Genomic DNA, 22074 nt, shown 5'->3' on the forward strand with positions numbered 1-22074 from the left:
CATTGAATTCAATCATCCCAGTTATGATTGTATGGTTAGCAAAAAATAATAGATTCATCACTCCCATTTTTTTCATAGCTATTCCGTCCTCCAAAGCATGAAAAACTGCACTGGCCGATCAGAAAAAACAAAACTTTGAAGGCTGCTATGGCTTACCTTGAAAGGAAAATGTACTTTTAATATTTTATGAGTAAAACAAATTAATATGCAATTACTGTGACGTTTGATGATGTCACGAAATATCCAGGTGCCCCTTGCCCATAACACTGGTCGTCTCTCAATTTTTTTTGTGAATACTCCATAACCTGTGATAGTCATGGCCTCTCCTTGGAAATCCGCTGGTATCTCGTACGTATCAAATACATTCATATCCTGAATGCGTTGTCTGGAATAGATTACATCGACCGAATAGCTGTAGAATTCCCTCAGCATCTAAGCCATTGGCTGTTGATTTCTCGACCTTCAACCGCACATTTGACATGCAAACCACCTCGAACTTTTTTCTCTTTTGTTTAACATGCAAAGGCTAACCAACGCATCCTCTGCTTTGCATTGCATAGTTACCTCAAGTACGCTCAGATCTGCGCTCGCGCTGTCCGCAACAGCCTTAAGGATGATGTTCGCACTGCCGCTCAACGCCGCGATGCCAACGGCCTCAAGGTTGCTAAGTGGGAAAACGGCAAGGCTGGTGAACAGGTATGTCGATATCTGAATATCTCGCTATGTTTGCAGTCAACGTCGACAGAACGAAATCTGCACTATGGCCAAATACGCGTTGATGTTGCGAAATGAGCCGCAGACCGACTGTGGACATGATGCTTGTCTGGCAAACCAGTTGCTTCACAACAGAGAACTAATCACCTTTCTTTTTAATAGAAATTCATCGTCCCTCCCAAGGCCGAATAATTAAAAACCAAAATTGTTCTACACTGTCAACAGAAGATTACGCAATGACATGATTTTTATTATCAAGTGTTGTTCGTCAAAATTACTTGGCGCAGGATGGTTCAGCCATTACTAGTCATCGACTGAAATGATAGTGTAGGGCGCAAAGCTGATTAATAAAACATGCAATAGAACAACAAACTCGAAGACCTATTATTGTTATGCAGCATGTTGTTAGGAGGCGTTTTACTACAATGATGCGGAAACTGTTCTGTACAATGATATACTGGTTTAGAACCATCTATCTATAATTGTATCGTAAGTTGAGAGAACTCGAACATCTCTTTTCAACTTTTGTCGTTGAAAGAAAACCGGACAGTCGATCGAGTCACAAGGGTGATCAGCGTAGCCTGTGCTTGATCCAAAGGAAGATTCAGGTCCACCAGCGACAGAGGCAGAGAGTGAACTCAAAACACCAGAACATGACTGACAAACTTCTTGAATGCTCCCAAATCGTGTTTGTACATCATTTAACCGCATTTTCATTGTGAACAATGTTTCTGCTCCGTTCATGAGGCAATCTTTACATAGCTCTATGATCAAACGTACTATTGTGAGCTCCCAGTGCATGTACCTGAACCAGCTATTGAAGGCTATCTTACCGTTATCTGATATTTTTCGACAAACAACGCAGTGTCGGCTGGAGTAGTATTGCTCGAGTGTCTTTGAGTTTCCGTTATACTCCTCCAATTGTGAGAATGAATAAGCAAGGGCTTGCTTTCGTCTAGGCATTTGCTTGTACCAACTTGCAATATCTTGAAATATCGAATAACTTAATTGCTGGAAATAAATATAGCTCGAGCCTTCCTACAAAAAGATATACTTACCGACACCGCACAAATTGAATATACGCTCAAGGGCCGGGATAATTTGCTTTGTGATGTAGTACTCAGCATCCAGCCGGAGTGAACTGGAAGCAGCATAGGTGAGAAAGGGGTTATTTTATGGCAGAATGTTTCATTAGCGCTATTCAGCATGCCATACCTATCCGCCATATAAGCTAGGGGAGACATGGGCTTATCGCGAAGTTTAACATTTGGTCCGCGTGCAACGATCACATACGGTACGCGATCACCATATTGCGGTTCTGCTCTTGGATCCAACTTCATGTTTGCCATGGCCACTCGTGCACCTACCGATTCATAGCCTTCCCTGTCAGCGTGAATGTGTGATTAGCACAACATCTTCACACACTATGAAAAATGCTTTTTCTTACCTATATTCACCCAGTCGAACTTCCTGTGCGAGAATAAAATCCTGCTCTGACACTCGTCCTGAAAGTATACTCATCCATTGATCTTGCAAATATGCTTTGACCTCTGACATATCTTGTGACTTGAATAAGATACTGATACAAGCAAAAGTAAATACACTTGTATTGTGCGCTGCAAACATTGGCTTGAGGAGAGAACATACCGAAGACTTTGTTCCAACATCTTTTGTGTAGCTGGAATGCCATCACGACGTACAGTTTCAATTCCCTTGGCCTCAAACTCTGGCTTTTTCCAATCCCTGGTTTCATACTTGAATCCGACATATCGTTTTTTGGTCACCAATACACATGGATGATATACCTTTGCATTTGGGAGCGCCCTGTTAGTTTGTGCTCAATTGTTTTTGGGATATACCGGATAGGCTTACTTTTTCAAACTTCAACTTAACCGGAACTGGATTCATTTTTGTGATAGTGTCAGCAATATCGTCGCCAATTGTGAAAGCTTCGTCGCGCGATCGACCAGGAAGATAAACGAAAACACTATCGGTGTCCCCATACACAACGCGTGCTCCCCATTTTTTGGTATTATTGATCAAATCGATTGCCCGCTCCAGTGTTTCACGGCCAGTTTGAACAATGCTATCTGCAATTTCCACCGCTGGCATCCTCCCTGAAAAAGTCGCAGAAGTGTATCCGTATGTGACATTGGCTAAAAATTTGAGTCCAAGTTGTCGAGCATCAAGAAGTCGGTAAAGACCTTTGTTCTTCTTTTCTTCTCCCATAGCCCTCTTGACCATCACACGTGTATCCAGTATCTCACCCAACATTTTCGCCAGCAAACTTTTCCGAATACTAGGCTTAACGAACATAAGCCCAGTAGGAGAAACTATCATGATTTGCAATAGTGTTAGTCTTCCAATAAAGTCAACAAGAGATTCTGGTATATCATCTTACCATTGATATGCTCCTCCATCAATTTCAAAACTTCTGGAGGCAGATCCAGTGTGTCCATTCCATATCGAAGTTGATTTCTCTGGATATACTCCCTTTTGAAGTTTTCGACTTTTCCAAGACAAGTTGAGTAACTAACGAGAGTAGTTAGCATCAATAGAATTAACGCAGAGTCATAAAAGCTTAACATTTACCAATAGTTGTATGCTATCATGACCGAAGGATAAAGAGATTGGAAATCCAGAACTAGCATTGGACTGCTGTAAAATTGAGATATGGGCTCCATCACCAGTGGGAGACATTCTGCAGCACTTAGTTCGCCAACCTGAAGGATTCGATTAGCCTTGTAACCTTATAAAGTGATCCCTCTTTCAAGCATCATACCTGTTTGCGACTGGGACTAACCAAGATAAAGTTCTCCGGTTTAGCGATTCTAAGCATCATTGATTCCACTTTGAATTGAGACCCGCGAGTTATGACAGAATAAAAATCGATTCCAAACGTTCTGGCTGATTCTGTTGTTCGGCTGAGCATGTTCGAGACGTCCAAAAGCTCTAAATTTCTTTGAACTCGGTCAAGATAGTAACGACATACTTTTTCTTTGAGAGTTGCATTTTTGGATGTGTACCAGCCAGTCAGCGTTTTATTAGAGTAGTGAGGCACTCTATCGTTTTTTTGTCTTTTTTTAACGATCATAATTCAGCATTCAATCGATCATACTGAAGTCTGGCACTTACCTATTGTGCAGTAGATGAAATACAATGTTTTCGTATCTATAACTTGTAAGGTCGATTTCACTGCGCATCACTCTCCAAACATTCAATAGATGGCGGCCAACAATACGGAAAATGGCGGCTTTTCGATACCCCCATGCATCGGACCGAGGAGCATGAACAGCGCCAGGTTTAATTCGGGACAGCTCATCAATAAGGTTGATTTCTTTCAAAAACGCTGTCAGTCTATAGCAAACCAACAAGCACGATCGATTGATAGGAAGCGAACTTACCATATTGATTCACACATCGCTCAATGATGTATCCCCACGAAGAATTGTGTAGCTCGTATCCAGCAAGGATGTCAGGGTCGTAAAGTCGAACTTTGGACACAAAGAGCTCGAGTAAGTGTAACTCGTCATCAACATACTGAACATCAATATCTGCAAAGATAATTAGCCATATAGCCAGGTATACATCTACTCTATACCCCTACATTAACTCGTACCTGGAAGACAAAATCGTTCCTCAATAGAGGTTTTGTGACAAACAATCAACCCTAGACGAGCGCTGAAATACCTTGAGATTAGCCTTCATATTTGGTTTTCAATCAATGTCTTCTATACATACCCAGGAAGCCGACCATTAGATAATACATTTTCATCTTCAGTTTGAAGACACCAAAAAATAATCTCAATAGGGTCTTTACGAGGATCAGGTAATCTATTTTGTTGAGAATTTACTTTTAAAATAGATCGATTAGTATCGCACACACCCATAACTTTAAGGTAGAATATAATGCTATTTACCATGAATCTCAACGCTCAGTAAATCGAGGTGCTCTTTGATAGGTTTGATTGCGTCAGTTTTTGTATTCATAAATTTGATACCATAGCGGTTTTGCGGTGTAGGTGGCTCAATCTATAGTGCTGTTAGAATAAATAATTCAAAAAGATTTATTTGAAACATCAAGACTAACCTGGGTATAAACCTGCTTTTTCTTGGTAGGGGTATTTGAAGAATCGAAATTGGCATTAATGCGGTCACTTTCTTGGGTATTATGCTTGCGTTTTTCTTCTTCTTCGTGAAGGTGGGCAGCTTCTCTTTCTAGCCATTTCAAGGCATCTCTATAAGTTGGAGGAATAGTCGATGGTGTCCAGCTGCTTGTTGAGGACTTGACATTGTCAAAGTTTTCTGCAGTTCGGACAGAGTTTCTTGAATTTAAATTAATGATATTTGGTCCAATTATCGAAAACTCTTCAAAACTAGACGGCTCAAGGGTCTTCAATTTGAATTCCTTTCCGGCATATATCTTTGGTCGCCTAGGAGCATCTCTTCTATCACTATAGTAAGGTTCTTGATATACAACATCTATGCGATGTTTAGAATCTAAAGTAGGTGGAGGTTCACCATATGTCACTTCAGTAGATACTAGATTTGGTTCATTCTCTGTTCCTGGCTGGGTATCATTCTCAAGGCCGTATAACTCTGATGGATTTGGTGTCGATTTCATGATTTGAGATTTGCTTTGTGTGGGGGATGTTATGTCCGGCGGGTGGTGTCGAAATGCGGTGGCCTCAGTCTCTGACTGTTTGGGAGACCACATTCTGTTCAGCCTGGAAGTAAAGTACTTTTCTTCTTCGCTTGTTTCTGAATTAACAATGGATTGATGCGAATGAGCACTGGTCTCAGATGTTTGCGTTGAAGCTTTCTTTTCCACTGCGGAAACAGTTGCCATTGGGTATTCTACTGGTTCCTCGACATCTTTCTTCTTCAAAGTCGACTGTAAAGGAACAATAGTAGCCGGTTTCTCGTCTTTTGTATGTCCCGACGGCAGTTCTTGCCTCTGTACAGACATCTCCCGGTGAGACAACAAAGGTGGAGAGCCATTATTTACAACATGAAATTCCTTGGGTATTGCATTCTCGTTTTCTGTAAATTCAGAGTATAGTAGGGGGGATCCTGGGTTGGATTGGTCGGCGACGAATATGTTGAAAGGCATATTGTTATTTCGCTCGCTTTCTATGAAGTCTTTAGGAGTATAAAGCTCTGACGGGCTGACAGGCGCTGGAGCAATGTCAAGAGTTGCGGTCTTACGAATTCGGCGGATTCGAGTTTTCGGTGAAGTAGGAAGAGTTTCCAGTTCATCCGAGTGATCCTTTCTTTTACGGGTTGATTCGTTCATTTTCTCTGCTTTACTATTTGAACTTTGGCGGCCACTATGTGTATCTTTACTGGCATTTGTATTTGATACAGTCTGGCCAGTAGAAGACTTATTCTTGTTGCCTTGAACAATAGATTCCCATTTCAATTGTTGAGGATCAGTATTCAACTTTCCATCTCCAACATCATCTTCGTCATTAGCTCCATCTACTTGATCAATTGATTTTGAGGGCTCCTTTCTACTGTTAACAAAGGAAATTTTGTGCAAAAAAAGTCAATGTCATGCAGTATACAATGCAATAAGGGAATATCACCAACCCTTTGCCTTTTACTCCATATTCATCACTGCTACCTTGTGAAGATGATTGAGAATACTTAGATAGCTCAGAAATGAAGTCCAGCTTTCTTGGTCTGTAGATACATAAGCATTTCAGTACTTGCTGGCAGAAGAGAAGCATCCATAAAACGCTTACCTAATTTCAGCAAATACGTCCCTTTCATTTTCTTCCTCGTATCCTATTTGAATATGTTTTCTCTGAGACGTGCCTTCTTCCTGAAGTGCCATCCACTGCAAAGCTTCAGGATCATCAAAGTCTTCGAGATCGTATTCACCCTTCTCAAATAGATCCGGCTCCTGTTCTCTGGCGGCATCATTTGCCGCTTCTGTCACATCAGTCACTTCTTGATCGCCAGCATCATCGAGAATGGTATCTAGAATGCTCTTATCAATGAGATTTTCGTATCCTTTTCCTTGGGCCAGCCCAGGAGTGATTCCTACATTGGATGATAGTGGTCGCTCAGGAGTGATTGCCGCAATCTATTGACTTAAAGTCAATCATATTGCTTGACATTCTAAACTATATATTCTGACAAAATACTTACGTTCAACGATTGGCAATCCATGGTTATCGCAGCGACAGCTTCCCAAGCTGTTAATAAGTGATCGAGATCTTGACCGTGTCCTGCGACTTTATCCATCATGTTCCGTATGTCTTCCTCTGAGAATTGTTCACTCTGAATGCGATCATGAATTCTAGATCTGTATTCCAACTCTGAATTCCAACCTTCATGCTCTTTCCGATTATCCTCTTGGGTGACAGGTGGTACTTGGGGTGATTGCCCTTTCGATGTACGACGGCGAGACTCCTCTTCCCATATAGCAGCTAACGAGTGAACAAGTTTCGCTTCTTGAGAATTAATTTCCTGTTCTTGACTGGCTAGCAAACCGAATGCCTCTTTAAAGTCTTTGTGAATATCTCTTTCCTGAAGCGTACGCCGGTTGATGATACTGCTGCAGATGGCGTCTACTTCCAATTCGCAATGACTCGAACGTTCATACTCGTCAGATACTAAATTGGGCGATACAGTGTATTTAGTAAATATATTTTCTGTCTGCTCTGGATTACTGCCAGGCGTCAAGTGTATGTTAGCCTTCCTTTCCTCTGGTAGTGGCGAGCGAAATTTGATTGGGGCGGCTGTTCGATTGTCCAACTCGATCCAGTTCATGCCGTATAAGTTGTAATCCATTAGAAATTGTAGTTCATAGGGAATGTGCGCTTCGTGTGGCTGAAAAAAGGTTGTCATAACGCCTCCTCGCTGAAGAAGTTCGACCATCCGTAACTTGTAAGACGGCTTTAGCAAATAAATTTTTAAGTAGCATTGGTATCCTACGTGGTAACCATAGAATGGAACACCTTTAACCGGAACTATCGCGACCACGTATTGATTGTGCTGTGGTGAATTAGGGTCTTTTTTCATGCTTAATGCCATGGCTTTGTTTAGTGTTTGTCCAAGCTGATATGAATAAGATTGTAGTGCGTCTAGCGATGTATCTTGTTCAGGGTAAGGCACGTAAAAGTAGGGAAACGCCTAATACACCATAGAATGAGTATTTATTTCAATTATATTTCTAAATAGGTTGATTCGGCATTACCTGATGAATATGAAGGCAAACTTTTTGGCCAGCTGGTGTAGAGCCAAAGACCCGAACAATAGGAACTTTCAGCAGAGCTTGAGGTTCAGACGAGAATGGAGAAAGTGTGTTGTCCATTGACCCTGGTTCAGCCAAATAGTGATCAATGTTAACAATGCGAACCTTCAAGAATGCTGATCTCGTCGAGGGACCTGACATGACTTGAATTTGGGGAGCATTCCACCAGACGAATTCACGCAGTTCACAAACGCATCAATTTTATACCTCGTTGTTTTAAACTCCGTCAGCACATTCATCGACTGTTGCCAGTAGGCTATCATTTAATTTCAAAGGTATATTACATTTATTTCTATAGATCATTCAGAGGTTTCGGATTGACCAATCAATGAAGGAAGGTGGACCAAGGAGTGGTATGCATTTCTGAACAGTGGCAAGTTGATAATAACAATGTTAGTCCTACATCCAAGATCTGTCTATAAATCCTCATAGAATGTAACTTACCGAATAGACGTATTCACCTTATGGCCCACACCACGCCAAAATCCGTTTCCTTTAGACTGCGCAGTTCCATGCTTTGGGCGGTAACGGTACCAACGTAAGGCAAGTGCACCTATACCCCAGAAGAAACCATTGAGAAAGGGCATAACAACCTGGTCTTTAACAATCACAGAAAGAAAGATGTGAAGGTTAGAAGCGTTTTTTTGTTGCAAGGCTTCTATTGAACGGTTGACTTGATGTTCAAAGCGCATATCCGGAATAGGTGGTAGTTGTGGTGCAGCATCGTCAAAATCGTCATCGTCTAAATTGCCAAAGCGGTTTCCTTCTCCAGCCCTATGAGCTCTTCGCTGAGCTCTTAAATACTCTATATATTCCTCCTCATCGAGGATAAGATGATCTTGAGATTCTCCAGGAAATGAGCTTGTCATGTGGTACTGTAAAATTTCAACTACGCGCCCGCAACTTCCAGTAGACCCGAATTTCGATGATTTGGTGCGCCAGTCACACGTCTTTTGATGCACACGATACTGACGTGCCTGAGTAAGCCGAGATGCGAGTATCAAGCTCTACGGTCTTTATGTACTGAGAACCATCGAATATGGTGAACATTTGCAAACGTATAATAGTAGTTTTTGACTATGGTTCTAAATGATGGTTTTATGGTGCGGTGTATTACCTGCATTGCTGCAGCAGAAGTAGTAAATTTGCAAAATTGGGTGGTGTAACCATCTTCATTTCAGCCCTTTGCTGTTGCTTGACTTAAACAAGTCATTAACCTTTCCTTAATCCAAACAAGATACACTTTGAACATTCTTTAACCGGTGTGACTCTCTCCTCGTCTAATCTCTCGTAGGTATGTAGTTTCAAAGATGTCCGACTATTGGAACTTGCCGACTCATGAATGCTTTAATCACTTCCCGAATACCGACAATCCACTGAACGTTTTCGACCCCATTTAGCGCACCAAAGTCTCGAGCTATACTAAAGTTCTTTGAAGTCTCCTACTTTGACCCAAACCCAACTTTTTTTATTGCTTACCATCCGTGAGCTACTAAGCTCAAGGTTATAGATCGAACAATAACACACATTAGACTTACATTACCAGTAGTGGCAAGATGAAAGGGTGGAAGGGTGTTTTATCAAGAGGAAAACCGACTGGCCCAAATGACAAGTCTCTTCCAACGGAACCAACAAAGCAAGAAGTGCCTCCTTTAGACACCGTAACTGTAAAACAATCCCAGCCGGTTCCTTTGACCTCTCCAAGCACACCATCCATTGTCGTATCCGCCACAGAGGACAAAACTGAAATGGTATGGTATTCTAGGGATAATGTTTCATACTAATGAAAACGGCTTATTGAAAACAAAACAAATAACCGTAACAATTAATAGAATCACCAACCCCCGCACCCAAATCAAGTGCCACACAATCAAGTTTCCTTCAGTATGCCGAAATCCGGGGAGCGTGATATACCTAGAAGCGGAGCCCTCACTCGCTTGAAGAATGCCCCAAAAGATCAGATCCCCATCAGCAAAGGCCCTCGTCGACAAAAGTCTTCCCGCTTTTATGTTAATGAAAAGCAAGAGATTAAAGAGACTCCAGCCTTCAACGGTACGTTGACCTAGTTCACTTTTTTAGACCTGCGCTTTCAATGATTCTCATATGCCTTCGGTGTAACGTATCAACGCACTCAATTAGATGTACCCGCCAAGCAACGTCAGGATCTATTTTTGCAAAAGCTTCGCCAGTGTACTGTGACCTTCGACTTTAATGATGCCTCCTCCGAATTGAAGGCCAAAGAAATTAAGCGACATACATTGCAAGAACTCCTTGAATACATTAATGCAAACAGAGGTGTACTAACGGAGCCTATTTACGCTGAAGTAATCAATATGGTAAGTCTGGAATATGTGTTATTGCTGAAGCACTGTCGGAGCAGCTTGTTCTAATGGATTCATCACAGTTTGCCATCAATCTGTTTCGAACAATTCCTCCACCTGTGAACCCCATCGGTGATGCGTTTGATCCTGAAGAGGATGAACCAGTGCTAGAATTGGCCTGGCCACATTTGCAAATCGTGTACGAATTTTTCTTGCGATGCATTGAATCCCCGGATTTTAATACAAATTATGCAAAAAAGTACATTGACCAAAGGTTTATCCTACAGGTAAAAAAGCTTTTAAACGGGGCATACTGATTTTACATGGAGAGCTAACCTTCCTTTTGATGAAATAGCTTTTGGAGCTTTTTGATAGTGAGGATCCACGAGAAAGGGATTTCTTAAAGACGACTCTGCATCGAATATACGGCAAATTTCTGAACTTGCGTGCATTCATCAGACGATCTATCAATAATATCTTCTTCCAATTCGTTTACGAAACAGAGCGACATAACGGCATTGCGGAATTGCTTGAAATTCTTGGCAGGTAGGCAAGAGATGCTGTGTGCGAGCGTGCCTTTTATCCAGACATTTATAATATCTTTACATTAGTATTATCAACGGATTTGCATTGCCACTGAAGGAGGAGCACAAGACTTTTTTGACAAAAGTACTTCTACCCTTGCACAAAGCCAAATCATTGGCCCTATATCACCCACAACTTGGTTATTGCGTCGTACAATTCCTGGAAAAGGATCAAGCATTGACTCCAGACGTAAGACATCATCGCTCTTTAGAGCAGTTGAGCTTTTGTATGGACCTGCATTTAACCCTGAAACTTTACATTTTGCGTATAGGTGGTTAATGGACTGTTACGTTATTGGCCAAAAGTGAACACGTCAAAGGAAGTCATGTTCTTGACGGAAATAGAGGAAATTCTAGAAGTAATCGATGTACAAGAGTTCCAAATCATTATGGTCCCTTTGTTTACTAGAATTGCTGAATGCGTGTCAAGCACGCACATACAGGTAAGGTTTTGGGGGAAAAAAAGCAATTTCCCACCTCCACATAGAGCTAATAATTTTGTGTCAGGTTGCTGAGCGGGCACTATACTATTGGAACAATGAATACATTGTCAGTTTGATGGCAGAAAATATCGAAGTCATACTCCCAATCGTCTTCCCCCCGCTTTATCGAAATAGTAAATCCCATTGGAATCAGTAAGTACACCCACTCATTTTTAGCTGGCGTAAGTTGCAAAATCTACCATGAGCTCACCGATTTACCTTCAAACAGAGCTATTTTGAGTCTTGTATATAATGCCCTCAAATTGTTTATGGACATCAACCCAGTTTTATTCGAAGATTGCACGAACACATATAGGATCAACCGTCAACTGTGAGTAAATGGCGGTATCAAGCACAGATGACGCTATGCTAACTTGCAACTGTTTAAAGGGAACGTAAAAAACAAAAGGAAAGAGAGGATATGTGGAAGCTGATCGAGGAAAAAGCTGCCCAAAATGCACAGCTTGCTGTTTCTGAGCATCAATCCTTATTTGGAGGCAATATAACCAATGGTATGTGATGTGATCCGTTTAAGGTATGCACGAGAACGAATACTGATGTTCCTTTCCAGCTTCCCCTGATGCAGAACTGAATGTATCAAGTGACGATGAAGATGTGGAACTTGAGAATACCCAAGAACATACCGATGATATACACCCGGACATGGTAAGCGAGCAAAGTAGTAGCTAATTCGTCAATGGGAAAAAATGCTGACCCAAAAGAAACAGCAACAATTTAAGACTACCAATGGCCAATATCAACAATTTAGGAGAAAATCCATTATTCCTGTTGATGAGACCGTAAGTAACACACCGGCTTCTAGAACAGAGGAAGCATTCACAATAACACATCCTACATTTTCTGTTCACAGGTCCTCACAGAACTCTCTCGCCATGTCAGCTTAGATGAGGTGCTCAACAACACACCCGATTCGCAAGCGAACCCAGAAGACCTCGCACTAGATTCGCTATCGCTGCAAAATGAAAAAAAGTAAAAATGTTATAAGTTAGCTGTACAAGAACAATATGAGAAATCCATGTATTTGCATTTTGGTTTATTGTAAGGAAGCCGTTCAATGGCGTTGTAATCTCACGGTCTATGTTAAAAAAAAAAGGAATAACTTAGTTATTAAAGCCAGTTTCTGCGATTTTTTTTTCATTTATGGATGATACAAGGGAAGGAAAGCTTGAAGGGTATTGGAACATAGGAGTAGAAGCTGCCAAAGTCTATGTTAAATACATCAGATAGCGGCTGCCTTCGTTTGGCAGATTGCAGCAAAAAGTGTATCCAGCAATATTGAATTTTGCACTCCAAATTGCGAGACTGCCTCAGCTTTTATTGTGACGTCACTTCGACACCTCTTGCGGATTATACTCAGGCCATCACCGAAGGCGATAATCCTCCTCTTTCTCACCGCTCACTTTCATAGTCATGGTCAAGTTCTTGAAAGCAGGCAAGGTCAGTATCTTGATGAATGGATGCAGAAATGGATGGATGATTGATCATCTCGATGATTGATGGATTTTTTCCAAAAGTGAAAACGGATTTTCTAACGTTAATATTTCATGATATAGGTCGTTGTCATTCTCCAGGGCCGTTACGCCGGCAAAAAGGCCGTTATCGTCCGTAGTATGTATCAATTTCACTCTATCAACAGTATGGTGATGGATTCAGCAACAGGATGAGCGTATTGCGAAGAAACATTGACCATCGACCTCTAATTTTTCGACGATTCAACATTCACTTTTTTTGCCATCGGAAAATGTTTAAGCCATGGCAAATTTCGCTACACCAGTGCTTGCACAAACGACACACTCAGTTCTCGACTGATTGACCTACTCATCGTCACATCAACATTCGCTGTCCATCCCTACAACCTGTTCTCTCTAATGCCTCCCTACGAACCGCTAACTAATCACCTCTCACTTCAATAGACCACGACGAAGGTACCAAGGACAGACCCTACGGTTACGCTGTCGTCGCCGGTGTCGAGCGTTACCCTCTCAAGGTCACTCGCTCCATGGGCAAGAAGAAGGTCGCTAAGCGTTCCAAGGTCAAGCCTTTCATCAAGGTTATTAACTACAACCACATGATGCCCACTCGGTACGTTGGCTTTTTGTATACAAGCGAAAGGTGTTACGAGTCATGAACTAATGATGCGATATGCACAGTTATGCTCTCGAGCTTGAACAGATCAAGGGTACCATCTCCTCTGAAACCTTCAAGGAGCCTTCCCAGCGCGAGGACGCCAAGAAGGTAGTGTATATGGCTAAATGCAATTTGTTTTTTCGCTATGGTATAGATAATTAATATCATTCTTTGTGCAATATAGACGATCAAGAAGTTGTTTGAGGAGAGACACAACACTGGAAAGAACAAGTGGTTCTTCTCCAAGCTCAGATTCTAAGTTGTTTCTCACTCCTCACGCTGACACCCAGTGTTCGTCCTTTAAAAAAATAAATGACTTTTTCATATAAAGTTGGCAGACTATACGCCTGTGATCATGTGCAGTGAAGTGAAGTGAAGTGAGAAGCTCGCAAAATCTTTTGTCAAAATGTCTCAGGAGGTCAACCAAGCTGTAGAAGTAGTAAGGGGGTGGCGGAGCTCGAATTGGGCAGAGCAAGCAAAAAGCGTTGCATCTCTGCGAAGGGTGGATCTTTCTTTTTCGCCTTGGCCTTCAACCAGACTTCGTAAGTGAGATATGCATTGATCTTAAGGTAGATGGATGGATTATGTCCATCCAAGATACTGATCGCGACGCATTGGCTTGAAATTTGAAAATTCACATGCCCAATCTCAATTGACAAAATTTTCAAATCAGTGCACCTTAACTCGCAAGAACTACCGATAGCCCCGTAAAAACTACTACAATATGTCCAAGATCCCAGCCGGTAAGCGTCTTATAAGATATGTAATATGCATTAACGTTACATTATGGAATGCTGAGTTGTAAAATCACATATAGTTTTGAACCCCACTGAGGAAGATCTTCAGCTTCTTCTCAGCGCCCAATGCCACCTTGGAGCTAAGAACTGCACCTCGGTCATGAACCCCTATGTCTACAAGCGTCGCAATGATGGTATCCATATCATCAACCTTGGAAAGACTTGGGAGAAGCTCGTTTTCGCTGCTCGTATCATTGCTGCCATTGAAAACGTAAGTCACGAATACCTTCTAACGACACTGCGCTGTTAGCACCAGTGTACACGAGTGGATAATATGTGTGTACTCATTCATTTTTTATATCTTTTCCCCCCAGCCCCAAGACATTGTCGTTGTGTCTGCTCGTCCTTATGGTCATCGTGCTGCTTTGAAGTTCGCAAAGTACATTGGCGCTGAAGCTATCGTTGGTCGTTTCACTCCTGGTACCTTCACCAATTACATCACTCGCTCCTTCAGAGAGCCTCGCTTGATTATCAGCACCGACCCCCGTACTGATTCTCAAGCTATCAAGGAATCTTCCTATGTCAACATCCCTGTCATCTCTCTTGCTGACACTGACTCTCTTTTGGAGTTCGTTGATGTTGCCATCCCTACCAACAACAAGGGTAAGCACGCTCTTGGCTTGATTTACTGGCTTTTGACCCGCCAAGTTCTCCGTCTCCGCGGTACTCTCGAGTACGGCACCCCCTGGGACGTCATGGTTGATATGTTCTTCTACCGCGACCCTGAGGAAGCTGAGAAGGAGCAAGCCGCTGCTGCTGCCGCTGCCGCTGAGCAAGAAGACACTGCTTGGACTTCCGCCCCTGAGGCTGAATGGGCTGCTGAAGGCATTTCTGCTGAAGGCCCTGCTGCCACTGCCGGTGCTGCTGACTGGGCCAACGCTCCCACTGCTGACTGGGCTGATGACTCTAACACCCAAGCTGCCTCTAGCAGCTGGGATGCTTAAATGCTTGTCACCTCTTTCATGCAAATGTAGCAAGTTATCATTCAGCACAGAGATATTTCAGTAAAATGTGATACTGTTGTTTTGAGTGAATAAAAACCATAAAATGACATGACGGGGTGCAGAGTTTATGACGGGTGCTGAATGCTTTTTTTTTACAAAGGAACGACTTTTTGAGCACTCTAGAAATTATGTACAAGGATGATTTTTATAAATCTCGTTCTTCAATCTTGCGGTTACGGAGATGGTATAAATCAGAGGCTTTCATCCCCTGAAGATCATATCCAGCTAATGGCTTGCCATTTGGTTGAAGTTGTTCCAATTGATCCAACTTCATCGCCTTTTTCTTCATTGTATCCCGTCTTTTCTCAATCTCTTCGTCCAATTTTTTCTGGTCTGTAACAAGGATAATGGTCAGCGGATATGCGTGGTCACTGTCAATCAAGGACTTTGCTGCCTTATAGGCTTCTTACCATCTTCGATCATGACCTGTATGTCTTTCTTGGGAAGTTTGATAAACATGTCACCCATATTAACCCAGAGCTTTTGCTCTATCATCGAAATATTAATGCATCAGTTGCTTGAACCAATTTTTCTTAATAGTATGCCATAGCAGCACTTACCATTGGCAAGCTTTTTGCGCATGCTAGTCAATGCCTCTCTGTTCGAGTTTCGCTTTCTATCTGAATCTATTATCTACAAATCGGAAAGTAGAGTGAGTGGATAAAAATTGGAAGATCTCCCTATAGGTTATCGGATTCCAGCGGGTTGCTGAAACGGAACAAGTCATACCAGCTCTTTGTCCGTAAGAATGTCTTCTGCTAAAGTCTCCCGCTGTGCCAACGCTATTATCAGTTAGCCAACTGCTAATGCTTTACTCCTCAAATCTGCACTGTGTGCTCACCTTGCACTAATTCATTGGGAGCCGACATTGGGAAAAGAAATGTGAAGTGGCTTGGTTACAATTTGGCACCCAAAATTATAGGTGTTCGGGCCTCGCGACACTAGCGAGCTACTTTGACGAAATGAGCATTTGGCCAAAGGACACTGTCAGAGTGAGTCTCTTTCTATAAATATTCTCGGTACCATCCAACTCATGCAATGCTAATGTGTTCTACAGAGTATTGCCGAAAGTTGTGGCATCACTAACCCAAAGGACGACTATTGTACAGCACTTGCCCATGATGTTGATTATCGATTGCAAGAGATCATCCAAGTTAGAATCCACTCATTACCCGTTTATCTCTTCCAAACAAGTCTGTTAACGTTTTCCCTTATGCCTATGTAGGAAGCGACAAAGTTCATGCGCCATTCAAAGCGATCTCGACTAACAGTAGATGATATTAATGCTGCTCTACGCGTTCGCAATGTAGAGCCCTTGTACGGCTTCACGTCAGGAAATCCGCTGAGGTTTAAGAAAACGACGGCAAACATGAACGATATCTACTACGTTGGCGATGAAGAAGTTGACTTTGACACTATCCTCAACAAACCATTACCTCGCGTTCCCTTAGATGTTACTTTTACTGCTCACTGGCTGGCCATCGAAGGTGTTCAACCCGCTATTCCACAAAACCCAACACCTAGTGGTACGTTTATATGTCTCGAATTTTTTTTTGTGACTGATGAGACGCTCTACTCACGTAAGATATAGATGCGAAATCCGATTTGCTGAGCAAGCGATCAAAGGCCAATGGTACAAATGCTGCTGGAAACGAACAAATTGATGTTAAGCCACTTGTCAAGCATGTTTTGTCAAAGGAGCTACAGCTGTACTATGAGCGTATCACTGAAGCGGTTGTCAGCGAGGAAGAGCGTTTGCGTTTCCAAGCCTATGAAAGCTTACGCTCAGACCCTGGCCTTCATCAACTCCTGCCGTACTTTGTACAATTCATCGTGGAAAAGGTGCGTAGATGGAATGATTTATCGTATATCCAAGTTCTACAAAAATGATGTGTCATCTAATTCTTCTCCTTAGGTCAAGCAAAATCTTCGAAACCTTACAGTTTGCGAATCAATGCTTTGTATGATACAAGCTCTACTCAGTAGTCCACATTTATTTGTTGATCCTTACGTGAGTCACCATCACCTCAACAACTAAAATGTTGCCAGTATATTAATTACGTTCTATCAGCTTAATCAATTGATGCCAGCAATAATCTCTTGTATGGTAGGCAAGCGAATATGCGAAAATCCTAAGGACGACCACTGGAGTGTTCGTGATTTTGCCGCTAGGCTGATGGCACTCGTTTGCCAGCGGTATGGAAAATCATATCATACCATGCAACCCAGAATCACAAAGACGCTTTTGCATGCTTTTCTGGATGTTAAAAAACCCATAACTACACATTATGGTGCTATAGTTGGTTTGAATCAACTCGGCCGAGAAGTTATTCGAACTGTCATTCTACCTAATACCAAAGCGTACGCTGATAACATACTTCGGGAGCCTCTTCAAGCAGATGGTACCATTAGACAGCTTGAAGCATCAAAGTGCAGAGACGCCTTGACGGTTGGTATATTACTGACTCTGCTCAACTCACTGGTGTGCTATGAAACTGACTGCTCTTTCACCATAGGACTCACTACTTATATTGATTGAAGAGGATAAACAAGCACAGATCGATTCAGGCGAAGAACAAGCAATGGAAGATTTGGATGATGTGGATGAGGCAACAAAAGCAAGCGTCAAAGATACAATTGGAGATATTATTGGTGAACAATTATTGTTGAAGTGTAAGCAGAAGTCGTCGCTGACCCCAATCTTAGAAGCTCAGGTGTAATTATTCGCCATGTACATACCATATTATCCCCACTTTCAGTCCCAATAAAATTCTAAACCTTCCTTCCACATGAGCTTTGTATTGTATGCACACTCCGTTTATAATCTTTGCTATATTCATGTTCTTCTAGAGGTCTATTTAATGGCAAGTAACTTGACGTTGAAGATGAGGGTAGCATTCGGTGGTATGACGGGAGGTGATCCTTGCTTTCCATAAGCCAGAGGAGCGGGTATGGACAATTTACGCTCGCCTCCAATTTGCATACCAGCAACGCCAATGTCCCATCCCTTGATGACTTCTCCACGTCCCAAAGCAAAGGTAAATGGTGCACCTGCTACGTTCTTGTCAAAGACCTTGAGTTATTGGTTAGCAAATGACTGGAGATAGCAGCACACTATAGTGGTGATTCTCACCTTTCCGTTGACTAATTTTCCAATATATCTCATAGATACCTATGAAAAGCAACCTCATCAGTCATTCTTCAGCATGTAACATGCTTCAATCGGATGTCTTACCCTCTTGCCCGCCTTAGCTTTTTCGCCTTGACCTAACTTCAAGTCCTCGATGGTCATTCCATTAGACAAGCTTCTGACGCCGCCAACGGCAGCTTTGGGCTGGGTTGCCTCTGCTTTTTGTTTCTTTGCCTCTGGTGTACTTGGAAGTTGGTTACCAGGTCGCTTATGTTTTGAAAGGATTTGTTTCTCCAGCTCCATTTCATCAATTTCCTCCTCATCCTCATCGTCGTCATCCTCATCTTCGATTTCGTCTTCTTCCTCGTCTTCGTCTTCTTCCTCGTCTTCATCATCATCTTCGTCATCTAGCTCTTCGTCATCTTGTAAACCGTTTTCTTCCTCAGAATCGCTATCAGACTCTCCTGGTACGCCACGGATTGCATTAGCAACAGTATTAGCAAGTACCTCGGAGAGATCGCCTTCCTCATCGTCGTCTTCCTCATCTTCGTCAGAATCGCCAGCCTCATAGTCATCGTCTTCTTCGTCGGACTCTAGCATTTCTGAAGTTGGATTGAGAAGCTTTGCTAAAAGATAAATCATGTCAGCCTCATTCGTTTCACATAGTTATATATATAGGGGTATAATTACTGAGAGGATTTGCGTCAACTTCCTCAGAATCTTCATCGTCACTTTCAGAGGCTAAGTCAATAGGATGAACGGCAATCATCAAACCTCAAATCAATTTCTGCTCACCCCATATCATCATCTTGCTCTGCGGCTCTCATCCTAGCTGCAAGAGCTGCCAACTCAGGCGGTATTTCCATTTCGTCATCGGCTTCCTCTTGATCAGGCACGTAGTTACCAGTGAGATGTACAGCACTATTACAGAGAGTGGGTAACTATGTCAGCATTGGCCGCAATCTAAGGTCATTTTCAATTTAAAGCTTCCATTACTTTTTACCGGTGGCCATGAAAGTGACTTCTTCGCCTTCCACAAATGTATGATCCAGTGTTTGCTGCTCGTGCTTTTACATACCACGCTGTGTCAATATAACATACTGCAATATTTCTGACCATAATACAATGCTTATTTCATACCTTGTCTGGCGAGAGTGAGCATAGAACAAACTCCTTGTCGTCTACGACAACTTTTACACATGTTCGTCCTACCCCGATCAAACTCTCGCCCAAAGCGGCCATCGTGACTCGGAATGAAGCATCAACAACCTGGGTGTAGGTATTTTCTGGTTCGACTTGTAAACCTAGAAGTTGGATTCATTTAGATATTACGTCCATCATGTTCGTATGCGTTTATTCGACGTACCCCAAAAGCCTTGGACACTCATAATTAGCTGGTTACTGCTTGGGCGGTATACCTTTGGGAAACGAACAAAAAAATCACTTTGAATTTTTGTGACGGCGGTTGAGGTGCCATTTTACGCGCTGAGTCGCGTATTTGCAATGAATTGTGAAGTGCATGCACAAAACCCGCTGACATGACTCAATCTGACAAGCAGCTCAGACTTTTAAAGCGTCGACTGAAGGAATGGGAAGCAGGCTTTTTAAAATCCCATGGTCGCAAAGCAACTATAAAGGACATTGCTGAAAACCCTTCAATAGGTAAGTCTTTGAGAACAAGGGACGCCTCCATTGCATTACAACCTTTTGCTTATCCCATATCAACGGTAACCTTAGAGGCAGAATATAAAAATTATCGAGCCGAAAAGAAAAAGCTTTCCGCTGGAGCAACTACTAGTAAGACGGATGCTACCAAACACAGTACTGCAGCTAAACGAAAGCTGCCCATGGCAGAAGAAAACGAAAATGAACTTTCCAGTAAGCGAACAACGGTATCACAATCGGAAGCACCGGAAACACCTTCCTCTGGAAGAAGAGTATCATACCAGTTTGAGTCGCCACGAATTAAGCGGCACGCCAGTGCTACTCCCACCAGACGACATTCGAAGGTGGACGCTTTTGTTTCTTCTGTGCATGGGAACTCTCCATCGACCATCAAACATAACCAGAACAGAGCAAATCATTCACAGGAGTCGAACCCATCTATGAGTCCCGCTCGACGACGACAACATGGTGTCAGTCCAAACGAAACTGCAAAGCGATTACTTCGTACACCCACTAAACTCTCATCACAAACTTATCCTTCACCAAAAGCCCTGAAATCTTTAGAAGCCGTGTTTCAAGAAGGCGAAAGCAACGGAAAGCCATCACTATTGGATCTTTTTACGCAATTAACAGAAGAATCACCAGCAGTCGAAGCTGCCAGCCCTGTTGCAGACACATCGGCACCAGGCTGTGACGAGAGTATTCAATTTTTCTTGGAAGGGATGGTGGAGGAAACTGCCGTTGCTGAGACGCATGCCGGACTGTCGACTCCGAGGCACATACCTCGACGACGAGAAAAGCGGCCTGGTCTAGAGGGGTTTGCTCCCAGCAACTCCTTGAACGATATGAGCACAATGTCTGCAAGGCAATTCGGAAAGCCTGGCGCATCACATAGTCAGTCAACAAAGTCATCACAACCAGAAAATCAATCGTTGTCACCGTTGAGTTTCAGAATTGCGCGGCCGTCAACAGGGGGCATCAAGAGTAATGTCAGCCCAAGTGCCGCAAAGACCGAAGACATACAGAGTCATATCATGCCTGGCTTCTACAGTAGCTTAGCATCAACACAGAACAGCCGGCGTTTACTGATTTCACCCGATCGGAGGCAGCGACTCCTCCGACAGCTATCAGATCATGGTGGTATTGGAAATGTACTGTTGGAAGATCCTAACAATGCTGAGAGTGACCAAGAACAACTTTTAGAGGGAAATGAAGTATGTAAAGCCTTGGAAATGGATATGCTTGATATGTATTGACCTGAGTATTCTACATTACAGTCCGGAGAAGACAATGTGGCTCAAGAAGTTTGGAAAAAGAAACCGATACAGAAGAGGCAAACACGACGATATAAAAGTATGAAAGCTGTCCTCTCTTTGATAGCGCAAAGTGTTCTGTTATAGTTTCTAACCCTCGTTATTACAAAGTTCCATACGTTGACACTTCCAAGTCTCGAATTAGCCAGCGGTCGGTCACGTCCAAACCACACGAACAATCACCGGAAGATGAGGATTCTGACAGCAACAGTGAGAGTCATCCTGCTGAAACAGGCACATCTTCGCCATTGCTTCCTCAAAAAAGAAGTTTGAGGAACAAGAGTGATAATGCAGATTCTCTTGAATCATCAGGGCTAGAAGGATCATCGGGCAGCGAACAAGGCATATCGAAAAGTTCACAGGCAAAAGATAAAAAGTCTGATGTTAAACCCAAGCCCAAGGCACGCACAAGTCAACGAAGAAGCAACAGACTCAATACAGGTTAGCTTGAGTTCATAAATGCTTACACGTGGAGAAAGAGGTCTTCTAACGTTTTCTTTTTTTAAAAAAAAAATCAGGTCCTCAAGTTAGCAACAATTTTGTCGCTCTTCGATTGCCTTCCAAAAATCGATCCAAGTTTCATCGCAGGCGCTGAGAAGACTATCTTTCGCACCAGACACTGTATTATACCAACGCTATTTACCATGTATCT

General features: G+C 42.5%; 10 protein-coding genes across 10 annotated transcripts; 6 read left to right on the forward strand and 4 right to left on the reverse strand.

The window, feature by feature from the left end:
• The first annotated feature begins 264 nt into the window (after nt 1-264).
• Nucleotides 265-1041, forward strand: K450DRAFT_217449 (uncharacterized protein). Its single transcript, XM_051585050.1, has 3 exons — nt 265-348; nt 561-696; nt 877-1041. The coding sequence occupies exons 1-3, from the start codon at nt 317-319 to the stop codon at nt 904-906; spliced, it is 198 nt and encodes a 65-aa protein (XP_051449681.1). The 5' UTR covers nt 265-316; the 3' UTR covers nt 907-1041.
• On the reverse strand, nt 853-8139 carry K450DRAFT_217450 (uncharacterized protein). The gene is made up of 20 exons (XM_051585051.1): nt 7922-8139; nt 6871-7857; nt 6462-6805; nt 6307-6399; nt 4805-6230; nt 4635-4746; nt 4456-4567; nt 4334-4395; nt 4119-4268; nt 3850-4051; nt 3497-3776; nt 3307-3437; nt 3116-3246; nt 2587-3047; nt 2362-2519; nt 2162-2293; nt 1930-2097; nt 1773-1855; nt 1548-1700; nt 853-1478 (listed from the first exon to the last, which is right to left on the reverse strand). Exons 1-20 carry the CDS (start codon nt 8117-8119, stop codon nt 1177-1179), a joined length of 5685 nt encoding a protein of 1894 aa, XP_051449682.1. The 5' UTR covers nt 8120-8139; the 3' UTR covers nt 853-1176.
• Nucleotides 8140-8201: 62 nt separating this feature from the next.
• K450DRAFT_217464 (uncharacterized protein) lies at nt 8202-8876 on the reverse strand. Its single transcript, XM_051585052.1, has one exon. The coding sequence runs from the start codon at nt 8845-8847 to the stop codon at nt 8419-8421; it is 429 nt and encodes a 142-aa protein (XP_051449683.1). The 5' UTR covers nt 8848-8876; the 3' UTR covers nt 8202-8418.
• Nucleotides 8877-9165: 289 nt separating this feature from the next.
• Nucleotides 9166-12527, forward strand: K450DRAFT_217468 (uncharacterized protein). Its single transcript, XM_051585053.1, has 14 exons — nt 9166-9272; nt 9379-9729; nt 9811-10030; nt 10118-10314; nt 10383-10586; nt 10655-10845; nt 10911-11073; nt 11156-11326; nt 11391-11518; nt 11595-11696; nt 11756-11877; nt 11937-12031; nt 12094-12165; nt 12237-12527. Exons 2-14 carry the CDS (start codon nt 9535-9537, stop codon nt 12357-12359), a joined length of 1983 nt encoding a protein of 660 aa, XP_051449684.1. The 5' UTR covers nt 9166-9272; nt 9379-9534; the 3' UTR covers nt 12360-12527.
• A 224-nt stretch (nt 12528-12751) lies between these two features.
• Nucleotides 12752-13878, forward strand: K450DRAFT_217475 (uncharacterized protein). The gene is made up of 5 exons (XM_051585054.1): nt 12752-12823; nt 12940-12994; nt 13300-13468; nt 13537-13621; nt 13698-13878. Exons 1-5 carry the CDS (start codon nt 12797-12799, stop codon nt 13770-13772), a joined length of 411 nt encoding a protein of 136 aa, XP_051449685.1. The 5' UTR covers nt 12752-12796; the 3' UTR covers nt 13773-13878.
• An 86-nt stretch (nt 13879-13964) lies between these two features.
• K450DRAFT_203575 (uncharacterized protein) lies at nt 13965-15647 on the forward strand. The gene is made up of 3 exons (XM_051584716.1): nt 13965-14256; nt 14331-14521; nt 14625-15647. Exons 1-3 carry the CDS (start codon nt 14238-14240, stop codon nt 15252-15254), a joined length of 840 nt encoding a protein of 279 aa, XP_051449686.1. The 5' UTR covers nt 13965-14237; the 3' UTR covers nt 15255-15647.
• On the reverse strand, nt 15357-16185 carry K450DRAFT_217492 (uncharacterized protein; the record flags this gene model as incomplete). The annotated part of the gene is made up of 5 exons (XM_051585055.1): nt 15357-15647; nt 15725-15802; nt 15875-15947; nt 16044-16096; nt 16156-16185. Coding segments are annotated over 5 exons (422 nt in total), but the record flags the coding sequence as incomplete, so codon positions are not given.
• Nucleotides 16186-16266: 81 nt separating this feature from the next.
• Nucleotides 16267-18060, forward strand: K450DRAFT_217495 (uncharacterized protein). The gene is made up of 7 exons (XM_051585056.1): nt 16267-16306; nt 16372-16467; nt 16540-16840; nt 16906-17156; nt 17230-17325; nt 17386-17763; nt 17831-18060. The coding sequence occupies exons 1-7, from the start codon at nt 16277-16279 to the stop codon at nt 18032-18034; spliced, it is 1356 nt and encodes a 451-aa protein (XP_051449688.1). The 5' UTR covers nt 16267-16276; the 3' UTR covers nt 18035-18060.
• A 51-nt stretch (nt 18061-18111) lies between these two features.
• Nucleotides 18112-20106, reverse strand: K450DRAFT_217503 (uncharacterized protein). Its single transcript, XM_051585057.1, has 9 exons — nt 19811-20106; nt 19585-19748; nt 19441-19511; nt 19240-19365; nt 19135-19175; nt 18990-19070; nt 18550-18842; nt 18448-18486; nt 18112-18387 (listed from the first exon to the last, which is right to left on the reverse strand). The coding sequence occupies exons 1-9, from the start codon at nt 19830-19832 to the stop codon at nt 18169-18171; spliced, it is 1056 nt and encodes a 351-aa protein (XP_051449689.1). The 5' UTR covers nt 19833-20106; the 3' UTR covers nt 18112-18168.
• K450DRAFT_217509 (uncharacterized protein) lies at nt 19916-21656 on the forward strand. Its single transcript, XM_051585058.1, has 3 exons — nt 19916-20106; nt 20182-21323; nt 21387-21656. The coding sequence occupies exons 1-3, from the start codon at nt 19983-19985 to the stop codon at nt 21507-21509; spliced, it is 1389 nt and encodes a 462-aa protein (XP_051449690.1). The 5' UTR covers nt 19916-19982; the 3' UTR covers nt 21510-21656.
• Nucleotides 21657-22074: the final 418 nt, after the last annotated feature.

Source organism: Umbelopsis ramanniana, assembly GCF_025399195.1.
Source record: "Umbelopsis ramanniana AG unplaced genomic scaffold K450scaffold_1, whole genome shotgun sequence".
NCBI classification, from domain to species: domain Eukaryota; kingdom Fungi; phylum Mucoromycota; class Umbelopsidomycetes; order Umbelopsidales; family Umbelopsidaceae; genus Umbelopsis; species Umbelopsis ramanniana.